The 15,448-nt window shown below is 37.5% G+C and overlaps 1 protein-coding gene and 1 pseudogene across 2 annotated transcripts; both read left to right on the top strand.

Annotated features, from left to right (window-relative positions):
- The first annotated feature begins 239 nt into the window (after positions 1-239).
- Positions 240-2,387, top strand: LOC118829798 (annotated as a pseudogene).
- Positions 2,388-12,719: 10,332 nt separating this feature from the next.
- LOC118828738 (olfactory receptor 4F6-like) lies at positions 12,720-14,659 on the top strand. 2 transcript variants are annotated; one of them, XM_036735578.1, is made up of 2 exons: positions 12,720-12,731; positions 13,733-14,659. In XM_036735578.1, the coding sequence occupies exons 1-2, from the start codon at positions 12,720-12,722 to the stop codon at positions 14,657-14,659; spliced, it is 939 nt and encodes a 312-aa protein (XP_036591473.1). The 2 variants fall into 2 exon arrangements, with proteins under 2 accessions (XP_036591473.1, XP_036591474.1); XM_036735579.1 differs by lacking the exon at positions 12,720-12,731 and having other exon boundaries at positions 13,712-14,659.
- Positions 14,660-15,448: the final 789 nt, after the last annotated feature.

Below are 15,448 nucleotides of genomic sequence, written 5' to 3'. Positions count from 1 at the left end.
CCTTTGGTCACTATTCTTCAATACCATTCATTAGCTCCCTTTCCTTCTCTGGCTGCATTTTATATAGGTCTTATGTTTGCTAGTAATTACATATTGGAGAAAACTGAACTTTTTGGAATTCTTTGGTTTTCTTGAACATGTTGCCATTTCAGGTCCTGTGACAAAACAGGTAGGTGGGAGAGATGAAAATAAATTCATGGATAGGAAGAAGTGACTTTCCAGAACTCTACGATCTAGTGATGAATATGGGATTGCCCATTTCTCAGATCAATGGGAGGCTGGCTTCTCTGAAGGTAAGTTACAATGGGGAAGGGAGCAGGAATTGAACACAGTAGAGGTTAGTCAAAGGATTTTAGATTACGGATATGGGTGTATACAGCTGGAAAGTGGACTTGATCTCATTTCCTCTTGGGAGTTGTATTAGTGATCCAAGTGTTAACGATCAAAATCCATAATCAAAGATGACTTTAGTTTATCCCACTCCTCAACACTTACTGAATCCCTTCTTTTTCTTGAAGGAAATTTCTGTCCTTCCTTATCTTCTCAGTCCATCTCACCCCTGTTGATTTCCATTGTTCTAAATTTCCCAGACTTTGGGGCTGACCATTTCTGTATTAAGCACTGATACACATTAGAATTTCTTGCTCTTTGATGTTTCACCTTTTCTGTCATGTAAATCCCCAGTCCTGAGTTTACCCTATGATGTGCTTTCTTTGGTGGCCCTCACCCTGAGCCTTAACTATCTAATGTTGCTAGAACCCAAGCCCTACTTACCTGGTTCACTACAAAATTAGTAGTAATCAAACTCAGTCAGTACTTATTGCTGCTTTGCTAGGCTATTCTTCATACCTTGTTAATTCTATTTGCCTATAATACTTGTGCTACATATTTTCTTGAAAGCTACCAAATGTTACTCAACTTCTCCCTCTTATGTTTCACCTTCTCTTGCTTTTCTGAAAAGATTGTGACCTTCTTCTGAAATCTCCCTAATTTTCCTTGCCTTCTTCCCCCTGTCATGACACCTCATCTCTACTTCAAAATTGCTCCATGTCTTCTCCCCATGCTCTTCTCCTTGTCTTTTGTTTCAGAGGATACCTATGGAGATACCACCCCCAGGTTCATCTGCCCACTTTGCTTTGATACCACGTTTTTTACCTTTCCCTGTGAGTGACCTATCAATAAGCCCATCTCTTGCATCTTCAATTTTTCCTTTTTTCACTCATTTCTTTCCCTCTGTCTACAAAGTGCCCCCCCATACTATAGCAATTATCCTCAGCCATCAATCCATCCAGTTATCATTCCCTTTCCTTCCTTTCTTTGCAGAACTTCTCAAAAGAATAGTGTTTATTTCCTTTCAATTCAAAGCTTATTAATCATCTTCTATTTGTAAGTCACTGTACTAGGCAGAGTGGATACAAATAAATTTGGACAGGAGACAAATCCTCCTCCACAGGTGCTATCTTGGTTTTCTTCTGTCCTCTCCTTACATTTCCCCAAGTTCCAGTCCTGTGTTTCCAATTGTTTACTAGACATTTTTAATCTACATGTCTTTTCAGACTCTCAAACTTACTGTATCTAGAGCACAACTCATCACTTTCTTCCATATACTTTTCCAATTCTGAATTTCTTTTAATTGTACATATTTTTCCTAACACTTTGGGTTGAAATTTGAGATTGCTAAAGATGGCTAGGGTAGGTATGGCAGCTGCCAACCCTTGATGTCCAGGAGACCTCTCCAACTGCCAGGGGCTGCTGTTGACCAAATGCTTAGCTTCAGGGCTCGTCTCTCAGGAGATATTAGATCAATGTAAGAATCTTGCTCCATTTTGGGGGTAAACTTCTTAAGAACCAAGAAGATTAGAGCTATGCAAGCTGAAATCAAAGAAGACCTTTGAAATTGACCTTTTAACAGTAGAAAAAGATATAGCAAATGTCATTCATCCTTTCTTTCTAGCTCAAAAATGCGAGACTCTGCAAAGCATGAACCAGCACCTGGAGACTGTACTCAAGGAGAAGATGGCTCCTCTGACATTGACTGATGAAGTCCCTGCGCTGGGAGAACTTGTCTATAGAAGTCATTTACCACAGGTATGTGGTGCTATTGCTGGAACTGGCAGTGACTTTCATTGAGAAACTAGAAGCCCATACTGAAGCCAAAAGAAACATTCCTTGTTTAGACTGTAGTGTGAAAAATATGGATAGGGCTTTGACAAAAATTAGTGTGTTGGTGAGAGAGAGAAGAATGGATAGAAAATATACTGAAGTGGAGAGAGCAACAAAAGGAAATTTCTTCTATCACCAAAATATTTTTGGGAGATCTCTTTAAAAATGGCATGAGACTGCAATCCCCTTTCTCCCTTTCCAGTCCAGAACTCAGGGCCAGCTGATTCTTGATACCAAGTGACAAGGGATAATTTCATTTTTGTTTACTTATGTGTATGGCCATTCATAATTTATTATAATTGACTACAATGAGAGGATTTATAGGCTTTCTTGCTAATTGTATTCATGAAACCTCTTTTTCTTAATTTTACTTGGGGCTGACCTTGACCAAAGCTGATTTACCTCTTCTTTTCACATGAATGGAATAAGAGGTATTAACATGAAGAAGAGTGCATTTTATGCTCACTGGCAGCACCTGGATATATGTTACTATACTCACAACAGACCACCAAAAATAGTGAAAATCTTTACAAACAAAAAGCTGTGGAATTAGGAAAGTTCCTTGAACCTGACATTGCCTGTATGGCTTTTGTTTCCATTTCACTGGTCATCAGCAACCTCTTAGTCACCGAGTGAGAGGAAGAAAGGCTGAATAGGTTGATAGTTGGCCCTGGCAGGTCTAAAGAGACAGTCACCAAGGAAGAAAGGAACTAGAAAGAAATGAGACTAGGGACAAGAAAGAGGTGCAGATGGTAGGAGTTGTTTCAGACTGTATCCAGTCCTTCTAGTGCCGTAACTGTCCTCTCATATTTTTGGTTCTCTTTTTTATTAAATAAAAAGGAATTGATATGTTTCTGCAAAAAACCAACAGAAAAGAAATTTGAGATTGCTTTTTGAATATTGTTGTTATCTAACATTTGGCAAATATGTATTAAACTTTTCTTGCATTTACAGCATCAGGGCCAGGTACCAGATAAGATAATTTTTGATGAGATAGTATCAGTTCTCTGCAGCTACAGAATTTACAATGCTTTGAATAGGGAGATAAGATTGAAATATAGATAAATATGATAGATAATTACTTCATGGCAAGTACTTTTATTTAGATCAGATCTATGATTTCAGTGATGTGGAGAATTTATGATGAGGAAACTCTTTCACCATTGTAGATTATCAATCCATTAATCCAGAGGTATTTATTAAGTGTCCACAATGTGCCAAGTACTGGGGATAAAAGCACAAAGAATGAAACAATCCCCAGTTACTCATATTCTATTGGAAGAGACAAAAAGTCCATATGAGAAAATATATTGCATAAACATACATCTTATACACACATGCACACAAAACTATTATTATAAGAAAGTTTAGGAGGGAGGACACTAGCATTTAGTGGAATCAGAAAAGGCTCCATGAAGAAGATGGTGTCAGGTGAAGGTAATAAAGGAGTGTACTCTGGGCATGGGGGATGGATAGCTCCTATGGATAGATATGGGAAAGGAAAAGGAAGATGGGGGATTGTGTTTAAAGAATGCAGAGAAAGCAAGTTTGGCTGTATTGCATAGTTGGAGAGTAACATCCAACTAGGCTGGCTTCTCTGAAACCTTTAGTTTTAGAAGGATTTAAGGCATTGGGAGGTTAAGTAACTTGCTTAGAGTTACATAGCCACTGTATGTCAGAGGTAAGACTTGAAACCAGATCTTTCTCACTCTTAGGACAGCTCTTTATGTACTAGATCATGCTGTCTCTAGTACATTAGAAAGGGACAAAACAAAGTTCTATGTGAAGTCCAAAGGGGAAAGGTATGATCAACTAGGTGAATCAATGAGTACTTCATATAGGAAGAAACATTTATGTTGGGCTTAGAAGAATGGCTCCTTACATACAATTAGAGGATTATAATATTTAGTGCTACAAGGTAGAATCTAGTTTAGTCTCCAGATGTTATAGACAAAGAAACTGAGGCCCATTGATTTTAAATAATTTGCCCAAGATCACATTGGTAGTGAATAGCAGAGTCAGGATTTGAAGTCAGGTCTTGTGCCTTCCTTCCCACTGCCATTACCCCTTTTTTTGTCCCTTATTTTTCCCTCTCAAGTGATTACATTTCCTTCCTTGATGCTCTCTCTGTCTCAAGACCTTATTACATGCCATTCATCTTTTTCATCACTAACACACTAATTTTCCTGGGGTACCTGTCATTTCTCTGATTACCTGTCAATTCTCTGCTAAAAGAAAACAAAACTTTTAGTTGTTCCTTACTCCCCATGGCCTTAGCCACCATTTAATATCCTCTACAACTTGATCCCAGATTGTTATCCTAGCCTTATTAATTCAATTCTATTAAATTAAAAATACCCTTTATTTATAGGAAAGGTATTAAATTAGGCTATGCAATAAATAGAGAAATAAATATCACCATTCCTTGCCCTAAAAAGTTTATAATATAGGAGATGTGGTCAGTTATCTACCCAAATAACTTACACATTAGAGTGAAATAAATATATATGAAAGGCCCACCAAGCTGCTTTGAGAGTTCACAGGAATGGGACTTTTATATGGGACACTAAGGAAGAATTCATAACACCACATAAGACTAGTTTTAGAATTTCATAGAGGTCATGTAGTCAAAACCTCCTCATTTTGCAAATGAATATTTTTGGAGTATCTGACCTTGGTTTTGAAAGATGAATAGAATGTCAACAGATAGAGGTGGGGATTTGGTGGCTAGAACATTCACAGAATATTGAATGGCTTGCAAATAGACATAGAACTATGAGAATATGGGGAATACAAAAGCAATAAAATTATATATCATTACATAATAAAATTAATATAAGTAATAATAATCATATAATCAATATAATTATATATTATATAAAGGAATAAAATTAGTTTGCCAGGAGTACAGATTGGGTGATCAAGCTATGTGAATGTAGGTTATGAAGGACTGTGAATGAAGACAAAATAAAACCCATATTGACCCCACTTACTCCATAGCTGCTCAATTCCTATTGATGCTCCTTTATTTCCCTCAGATGGCACCTATTTGTTGGCAGGAAATATCATCCATGAGCAATCCACTGGAAATGAAACCCTGTCTTGGCAATTGGAGAGAGTTAGATTGCAAGAAAAGATATCTCAGTCTGATCAGGGAACTATGGGAGATTTCTTAATAGGAGAATGATGTGATTAGACTTGTATATTTGGGACCTTATGTGGCAGTAGTTCATAGGTTAGATTTGAAGAAGCTAAGACAGGACTAAGTTAGTCCAGTTAGAAGAATATTATGGTAGTCTCAGGGAAATTAGGTAGGGGTCTGAAATAAATGAATTTAATCAGTTGAAACTGGTGTGAATGGTAGGCATTTCTTTTTTCTATGTCTTAAAGACAATCTAGGATTATCACCAGGACCAGTAGTGAGTATAGCTTCTCAAGGTTGGGAGTTAGATCCTATAGATGTAATCAGAAAATCTTGAATAAAAATGGTAATAATAATGATATGATAACAAATGCTTTACAAATATTATCCCATTTTATATGTACAACAGTCGCTAATTATTATGCTTACTTTTTAGATGAGGAAACTGAGGTATTCAGAGGTTAAGTGACTTGCCCAGGGTCACACAGTTGGTAAATGTCTGAGGCCAGGCTTTAACTCAAGTTCTCCTTCACTACAGGTCCAGTGACTCATCCATCATGCCACTGAAGAAGTGAAAGGTTTAAACTTCTACCTTAAGGGCTATTTAGATGCTTTCTGATCATATTTCCCATCTCCCCTCTTTTTTCTTTTCTTTCTTCAATCTTTCTATCACTTTCTGTGACTCTTGGCTACACATTATATATGAGACCATAAAGGTGTCCCTCTATCCACTCAGAAATATGTAGCAATGAGTTATGTGCCTTCTGGTTGGCGGGTCATTTGGTTTGGTGATCTCCAATTTTAGTCTATATGTGTGTTCAGCTTGTTGTGAAAAAGGGAGCAGCCAGGAATGGTGAAAAGGAATTCTTTGGAGTTCTTGGAGATCAATTAATGAATTCGTCAAGAAGTACTTATTAAGCACATACAATGACAGATCTTCAGGACATAAAGGCAAAAATGGCAAGAGTCCCTGTCCTTAAGGATTTTGCATTCTATTGAGGGAGTTAACATGTATATGCTACAAGCCAAACAATCAATCAGTGAGCATTTGTCAAATGTCTGATATGTGCCTACCAATGTTCTGGGCATTCAAAAGGAGTAAAGTTGTGGTCTTTTCCCACAAGAAGCTTAATACCAAATTAAGAAATCAGACATACCAAAAAGCAATTTGGGATTAAGAAGGATGCACAAAAGGGTTTAATTGTGTGCTATAGAGAAAGAATTCCATGGCTCGTAGGAATTAGAAAGGTAAGAAATCTTAGAGGACATCTAGTTAGATGCCTTTATTTTATAGATGAAGAAATTGAAGTTCAGATTGTTTAGTTTAAGTAAATTAACATTGCCCAAGTTCCATATAGGTAACAAATTGCTGAGCTAGGATTTGAACCCAGGTTCCCTAACCCTGCTCTACTCTGGAAAGATTTCCCCCACATTCACCTACCTAACCCATAGCCATCTTTCAAGGCCCAAACCAAATTTTTTTTTGATGAAGCCTTGTCTACTACCCCAAATCAAAGTAATCTCCATCTTTTCCTATTTTCTAGCACATGTGGTGTAGTAGAAAGCACTCCAGACTAGCAATTGGGAGTCCTAGGTTCAAGCTCAAATTTTTCTACTGGCTTCCCATGTGACTGTTATCAACTGCATTCGAGCCTCAGCATCCTCATTTATAAAACAAGCAGGTTGGGCTAAATGCTTTCTAAGGGACCTTCCAACTCAAACATTCTGAGGTTTATTTATCATTTGAAAATCATTATCCTATACTCCCTTATGTTGTTGCTAGTTAGCTTTTGATAATCTTCCTAAAACACAGATCTGACCAAGTCAGTGTTCTGCTCAAAAATCTTCATTAGCTTCTAAGATAAAATGTAACTCCTTTGCCTGATCTGTAAAGCCTTGTACAACCTGACTTCCAACTACCTTCTAGCCTCAGTTCATATCATTTATTCCAAGGATACGGAGATAGCTAGTTTGCACAAAGCTTTGAGATGGGAGTTGGAGTATGGCATATGAAGAAAAACAAGAAAACCATTTTGACTAAACTGGAGCATGGGGAGACAGTAAAATATATTTAATTTTGAATGGTAGGTTGGGACCAGGTTAGGAAAGGTTTTAAATCTAAATAAATATATTTTTCTAAAAGCAATAGGGAGCCATTGGTGATAAAAAGGAGGTGATGAATTTAAGAGCTATTTTGGAGGTAGATAAACAGGACTTCATAACTAGAATATAGGAGTGAGAGAGAAAAACAAAAGTAATATCAACATTACGAATTTCTCAAAATAAATGGGGAAGTAAGAAGAGAAAGGGGGCAGCTAGGTGGCACAGTGGCTAGAGTGCCAAGCCTGGAGTCAGGAAGACTCATCTTCCTGAGTTCTAATCTTGCCTCAGACACTTACTAGCTGTGTGACTCTGGGCAAATAACTTATCTGTGCCTCAGTTTCCTCATCTGTAAAATGAACTTTATCTTTGCCCAGAACACCCCAAATGGGGTCATGAAGTGTTGAACACAACTGAAAAATGACCAGACAACAGCAACAAAAAGGAGAAAGAAAATTTTGGGAGAGATAAATTCAGTTTTATATGTGCTTGGTATAATGTACTTGTGCGTCCTTCAGGTGGAGATGAACCACAGGCATCTTGGTACATGGGTCTGAAATTGAAAATAAAAGGGAAGTCTGCTCAGGCTACATAAAATGGGTGCTGCTTCTACCACAAAGGATAAGAATGGAATCTTGTGGAACCTTCACTTTCCTGAGTTGGAAGGAAGAAAGCAGCCATTGAAAGAAATTAAAAAGAGTCAGAGAGGTAGAAAGAGAAGCTGAGCAATGTCTTCAAAGTCAAGGGAGTAGGAAAGGGGTGGTCAATAATTTTATTTTTTCAATTAATAGGCATTTTTCTCTCTCACCACCTACCCACAGTCCCAATGAAAAAATAAAAATAAAAACAAAACCCTTGTCAAAATATATCTAGTCAAGCAAAGTAATTCCCACATTGACCATGAAAAATATATGTCTCATTCTACGTTCCAAGTCTATTGCCTCTCTGTCAGGAGATATGAAGCGTTCTTCATTATCAGTCTTCTGGAATCATGACTAATTGAGTTGATCAGTACTCTTAAGTTTTTCAAAGTTATTTGTAATGTTGTTATCGTATAAATTGTTCTCTTGGTTCTGTTCACGTCACTCTGCAGAGGGTCATATAAGTCTTCCAAGATTTCCCTGAAACCCTCCCTTTTGTCATATCCTACAAATGAATGAATGAATAAAGCATTTATTAAGTGATTACTATGTGCAAAACACTGCACTAAGCACTGGGGATACATATAGAAGTCAAAAGTCCCTGCCGTCAGAGACCACATTCTAATGGGGGAGACAGAACACATGGGAAGTTTCAACAGCACGTCAGATGGGAAGGTCCCATGGTCTTTAGGGTGCAGCAGTATTTCACATCATTTTCACTAATAAAATCATATCACTTTCTGGTACTGAACCATTTGACAGTGCTACACTTGGTGGCAAGAATATTCATTGCTGAATCTTTAGCAGGAGTGGTAGCCAGGCTGCATCTTCATAGGGGTTGCTTCCTAGGATAACATCTTGGGAATTGGGCTGGAATAATCCTAAGGCTTTTGTGTTGAGGCTCCTAAGATATTTTCCCCAGGATGTGAGTGGAGATAGTGGTCATGGTGGTGGTGGTGGGAGCGGTGGTTATATCTTCCTGGCCTTTGATCTTCTTCTTAGGGTGCCTTGTCACTCCAGTTAGTCTATCTTGTCTGCTCTGTGAGTGAAAGTTAGTTGGCAATTGATGGGAGTTAGCCTTTCTCTATGGGAATTACCTCCTTGGACAGTAGCTGTGAGGGCTTGGCTGGAAGAAGGTCCAGTGGCTTGAGGGATACTGTTATCCCTAAGGTTCTTTGGTTCAGAGTCCTGGGTTTCATCAGGGGATGAAGGGAGATGGTTGTTGAGGTGGTGCTGCTGGTGGTGGTGTCAATGGTTTGACTGTCTGGAACTTATTTCCTTCTGTCCCTCCTCCAAGCAGTCATTCTACTTCAGCTAGGCTAGCTCACCTATGGTACAGTGATGTTCCTTTACATTCATGTGACATAAATTATTCTGCCAATTTGCCAGTTGATGGGCATTCCCTTAGTTTCCAGTTTTTTTCCATTAGAAAAAGTTTCAATAAATATTGTATAGATGTGACTTTTTCCTTTTCCTTTGATCTTTTTGAAGATATGGGCCTAGTAGTGGCATTGTGTCAAAGGAGATGCTCAGTTTAGTAACTGTATAGTTTCAAATTGTTCTCCAGAATGGCTGGACGTATTAATAGCTCCACTAAAAGTACAGTAATGTGCCTGCCTTTCTGTGTTTGTCATTTTTTCTTTTTTTAGGTCAATTTTGATGATCTTAGCTATGTGACATAGAACCTTAGAGTTGATTTAATTTGCATTTTTCTAATTATTAGTGACTTGAAACACTTTTTCATATAGTTATTGGATTTTTTTCTTTGAAAATTGTCTGTTCATATCATTTGAAAACTTGTCGCTTGGGAATGGCACTTACAATTTTGAATCAGTTCTTACCTTGGAAATTAGACCTTTATCAGAGAAACTTGATGTAAAAAATTTCCCATTAACTATTTCCTTTTTAATCTTAGCTACATTCAATTTACATCCTCTGTTTTTAAAATAATTTTTTGCCATTAAAGAAAATTCATCTTCTCCCCCTTGTATTTCTCCTACCTCTCACCATTGAACAAGAAAGAAAAAAGAAAATTCTTGTAACAAGTATGCATAGTTAAATAAATTTATGAATTGGCTACATCCAGTAAAGTACATGCTTGATCTATACCCTGAATCTATCACTTTTCTGACAGGAGATGGGTAGCATGTTTCACCACGAGCCCTCTGGCATTGGTTGCTCATTATGTTGATCAATTTCCCACCTTCTCTTTATAAAGAAGAGGGTGGTGAGAGGTGTGTGAAAGGTACCAGTGCTTTAGGTTTGATGCAATGTGCTTCTACTCCCCTGTCCCCTTGTCTTTCCCTTGGCCAGAACTTACTGTCATTGTTTGTCCTTTGTTCTTGAAGAGGAACAATGACATCATGAAGGTAATGTCTGGACTTGAATGTGAACTGAATTTAAGTGAGGCAGAGCTGCTGAACCTCACCGTCTCCTCCAGAGTCATTTACGTCCAGTGGCAGGACAAAAGTGAAAAGGGTTGGCAATGGCCCAGGATGCAGTAGGTGACATTGGCCTTTCTAAATTAGGTCTTTCCCAGGTCCCAGTTTGTCTGAAGCTAAGGCCATTCAATGACTAAGGACAGGTAAAAATTGAGACAAAAGATGGCTCAATTTACCATCACAAAATTATCAGTCCGGGAGGGAAAGACCCTTAGAGTTCCTCACAAGAACAAAAAAAATTGCTATTTACACTCATTCTAAGCCATCAAAACCTAAGCAAAGAGCCACCAAGAGGCTGAGGTTGGGGGCTCTTACTGACCACTCGATGAAAGCCAGAATGATTTGGGTTTAAAGACCAGTAAGTCCATTTGAAACACAATGGGCTTTCACATAGACACAGGAAAGAGTTCTAATAAGTCCTAAATGCACGACATAGTAATTGCATTATGAGAGAGAATAGCATTCTCTTTTTGCCCTGAAAGAAGCTAGGACTATTCCTATTTTTTGAGAGAGGGTGACAGACTCCAAATTCCAGAGTATCTGGAATTTTTGAACGAATGAATTTGTCTATAGAGAAAGGAGAGCACAGCAGAACAGAACAGACAAAGAGCAGAAAGAAGCTAGATTTGAGCAGATGTAGCAGATACTAATGATATTATTACATGTCCTTAACCTGTCTTTTCTTTTAAGCACCTCTTCATGTTCCATTCCCCATTTATTAAAGTTTATTTTGCTTATAACTGTTACCTCCCTTAACCTACCCTTCCTTATTACTTTCTCTTCTCTTTCCTTTCAATTTTTAATCTCTGTTAAATGGAACATTTTTCTGCACTCAACTCTGTGTGTGTGTGTGCTTGTATTATATTCTCTTTCAACTAGTTCAGATGAAACAGGTTCCAGTGGTGCTAGCTTCCTCCACCCCTTCCTTATTATTTGTATAGTCTACTTGAACAACCAAATTATATGTGATAATTTCTCCTACCCTTCCTCTGCCTTCCCCCATCCCTAGTGTATTTCTTCCTCTTCCTTTTCCTTTCTTCTTTTAAGATCATCAAAATACAAAAAATCCCTATTCTCAAGCTTTCTATCTTATTAGGGACCCCTGATGATGATAAGGTTCTAAGGTAATACCTATATCATCTCCCTATACTAAAATGTGAACAGTTTATCCTTTTTAAAATTCCTTATGCTTACTTTCTCATGTTTTCCTTTATTTGGCTCCTGTGTATATATTTCAAAGTTTCTATAAACCTCTGGTCTTTTCATCAAAAATGTTTAGAAGTCATTTATTTCATTAAAAATAAAAATTTCCCCCTTTAGGATTATATTCAGATTGACTGGCAAACTATTCTTGGTGGTAAATCAATTCCTTTGCCTTCTGGAATATCATATTCTAAGCTTTCTGCTTCTTTATTCAGTGGCTGCCAAATTGTGTGTGATCCTAATTTGGTACTTGAATTCTTTCTTTTCTGGTTATTTGCAGTATTTTTCCTTTGACATAGAAGCTCTGGATTTTGGCTATTATATTCCTGAGAGTTTTCACATTGAAGTTAATTTCAGAAGGCAATTAGTAGATTTCTTCTATTTCCACTTTGTCCTCTGGTTTAAGGGATTTGTGCAATTTTCTTTTAAGATTTCTTGAAATATGATATTTAGGTTCCTATTTTAGTCATAGCATTCAGATAGTTCAATGATTCTTAATTTTTTTCCTCCTTAATCTTTTTTTTCCAGATCAGTTGCTTTTTGCTATTACATACTTTATATTTTCTTATTTTTTTCAGTCTTTTGATCTCATTTTAATATTTCTTGTTGCCTCATGGGATCATTGGATTCCATTTGATTTATTCTAATTTTCATAGAGTTTGTTGTTTGGGCAAGATTTTATACTTCTTGTGCCATTCTCTTTCCACTTCTTTCTTCCATAGCTTTCATTTCTTTTTGATCCCCCCAAACTATTTATATTTATTTGATCCTCCAATTCTATTTATAAAAACATTTAAAACTCTTTTTTAAACTCTTGCTTCATTTCATCAGGAATTTAATTTGAGTTTGTGTCCAAGTTGTGTTTTTCTTTGAGGCAATGATGGTAGACATTTTAGAGATGTTCTCTTTTGTGTTTATATCTTGTTGTTGTCATCATAACATATTGTTCATTATGGTAGATTTTTTTTGTTTGCTCATTTTTCCAGGGACTTGATGTTAGGTCTGGACTCTGCCTCATTTCTGGAGGTAATGTTTGGGCTTGTTCATGGTTGGGATGTCAGTAGACTGCTGCTGGACTCAGTCATTGACAGCTAGCTAGAAAGCTCTATAGGTTCAGGGTGGTCCTTTTGGTCTGCACTTACATCCACCATTATTCCACTGCAGTCTTCAGATTGAGTTGGGGCTATATTTATATCTTGCTCCATCAATAGACCTGTGTCCACAAACTCTTGCTGCTCTGACCTCCCCTAATCCCTAGATGCAGATTACCTTCTCAAGCTGCTGTGATCCATCACTGGGTAGTAAGGTATAGAACTGCCAGCTACCAGATGATTATTCTTCCTGCAGAAGGTAAGGTCCCTTCATGCCAGATGTGGAAACCCTTCTGGTTTTAGTGCAGAGCTTCAGGCAGGCAGTCTTTAGTCTCTTTAATATCTGTAGTGCCAGCAGACGTATTTTCATGCTAACCTGGGCTAGAAAAATGACACACTGTGATTAAAAAGAAAAAAAATCCTGATTAGTACTCTGATGTGTTTTCAAAATCTTTGTTGGAGGAGTGGTTAGGAGGAGCTCTGATGTGCTACTTCCTTCTACTAAAAGATTCCATCTAGTCTCCTGGTCAATAGTTTAAAAAATTTCAGAGCAACCAAGCAGGATGAACTCTTAGAAAAGGTCTTTGGATTTGGCAATAAGAACATTAGTGGTGAACTTTAATTATAGGAAAGGAAGCTACTAATAGTTGGGGAGGTGGTAAGAAAGTAAAGTAACAGTTTTCAGTGCTGTTACTTCTGGCCCCTCCAAATACCTTTGCATATTTTGCATTTACTTCTCTCTGAGCATGTTGTTTTTTTCCTATAGAATGCAAGGTCCTTGAGGGCAAGGTAGCCAGCACTGTATCCAAAATATAATAGGTGCCTAATAATGTTTGTTGAATTGAATTCTGGAACATTAATATTATTCCAAATAATTTTGATTCTTCCTTCATTCTCTTTTTAAAGGTGACTATCAAGGTGGTGTCACTGACTAAGACAATGGACAGAAAGAATCACACTATGGTGACTGAGTTTGTGTTCCTTGGACTTACCAATTCTTGGTATATGCAGCTTTTCATCTTTCTATTCTCTTCTGTGTTCTATGTGGCAAGCATGCTGGGAAACCTGCTAATTGTGCTTACAGTGACTTCTGACCCTTGTTTACACTCACCCATGTACTTCCTGCTGGCCAACCTCTCCTTTATTGATCTTGGGGTTTCCTCTGTCACTTCTCCTAAGATGATATGTGACCTTTTCAAAAAGCACAAAGTCATTTCCTTCTCTGGCTGCATCACCCAGATGTTCTTTATTCACCTGATTGGTGGTGTTGAGATGGTGCTGCTTATTGCCATGGCTTTTGACAGATACATTGCCATATGTAAACCTCTCCATTATCTGACTGTTATGAGTCCAAGAATGTGCATTATGTTCCTGGTGGCTGCCTGGACCATTGGCCTCATCCACTCAGTGGTTCAACTGGCTTTTGTTGTAAACCTACCCTTTTGTGGCCCTAATGAATTGGATAGTTTTTACTGTGACCTCCCTCAGTTCATCAAACTTGCTTGCACAGACACATATAGACTAGAATTCATGGTCACTGCCAATAGTGGTTTCATTTCCTTGGGCTCTTTCTTCATCTTGGTCATGTCCTACATCTTTATCTTGGTCACTGTTCAGAAACATTCTTCAGGTAGTTCTTTCAAGGCTCTCTCCACTCTGTCAGCTCACATCACTGTGGTGGTTTTGTTTTTTGGCCCTTTGATCTTTTTCTATACCTGGCCATTCTCCACCTCACATATAGATAAGTTTCTTGCCATTTTTGATGCAGTTCTTACTCCTTTTCTCAATCCAGTCATTTATACACTCAGAAACAAAGAGATGAAAGTGGCAATGAACAAAGTGTGCAGTCAACTTGCAAATTTCAAGAAAATCTCTTAAAGGACTGGAAAAGAACACCAAAACATTGAGTTTGAGTTCCTGCAGTGACATTGAAATGACAGTAGTCAGTTGGGGATATTGTTTTGGATACGGGCAGGGAGAGAAAGAGAGAGAGAAAGAGAGAGAGAGAGAGAGAGAGAGAGAGAGAGAGAGAGAGAGAGAGAGCAGAGGGAGAAGGAAAGGGGGAGAGAGAGAATTATTAATAAATTGCTTACATAAATATTTTACTTGAAATAATGGATTTATGAAAGATCATTATTTGACAGTGTGGACAGTGTTGACAGAGGAGTTCAATAATAGAAGAATTACCTTACAAGGAAAAAGAATAATGAAGGAAATAGCGAAGCTGGAGTCAGGAAGGCAAAAGAAGAACAAAAAGATTTGTGACACAAAAGAACAATGCAAAGAAAGTTTCAAGAATGAGATGATAGTTGACAGTTTGAAATCTTCCATGATAAGGAGGGGGTTGCTGTTTTTGTTATTTCCTAAATTCCTTACTATCTTGTCCAACAAATTTTCCTTTCTTAGGTGTTCTAGAATTAAATATTCTAGAAAATAGCCATTTGTTTAATTAAAATAGAGCAACACCAATAATCAAGTAAGCACAACTTCATGCACATTTGTTTCCCACAAGGAAGTTTGTAAATCTGTTTTGGATAACTAAATATTGCTGATAAGTATATCATGTATATGTGAACTTATTATTTCAATGAACTTATTATTATTGACTTTGAAGGCCTCTGTAAGGTACTCTTAGATTTGTCTTTTGGTTTGCATGATTTCTATTTT

This window comes from Trichosurus vulpecula, chromosome 8 (genome assembly GCF_011100635.1).
Source record: "Trichosurus vulpecula isolate mTriVul1 chromosome 8, mTriVul1.pri, whole genome shotgun sequence".
NCBI lineage: Eukaryota > Metazoa > Chordata > Mammalia > Diprotodontia > Phalangeridae > Trichosurus > Trichosurus vulpecula.
This window is presented reverse-complemented; position numbering and strand designations above follow the sequence as displayed.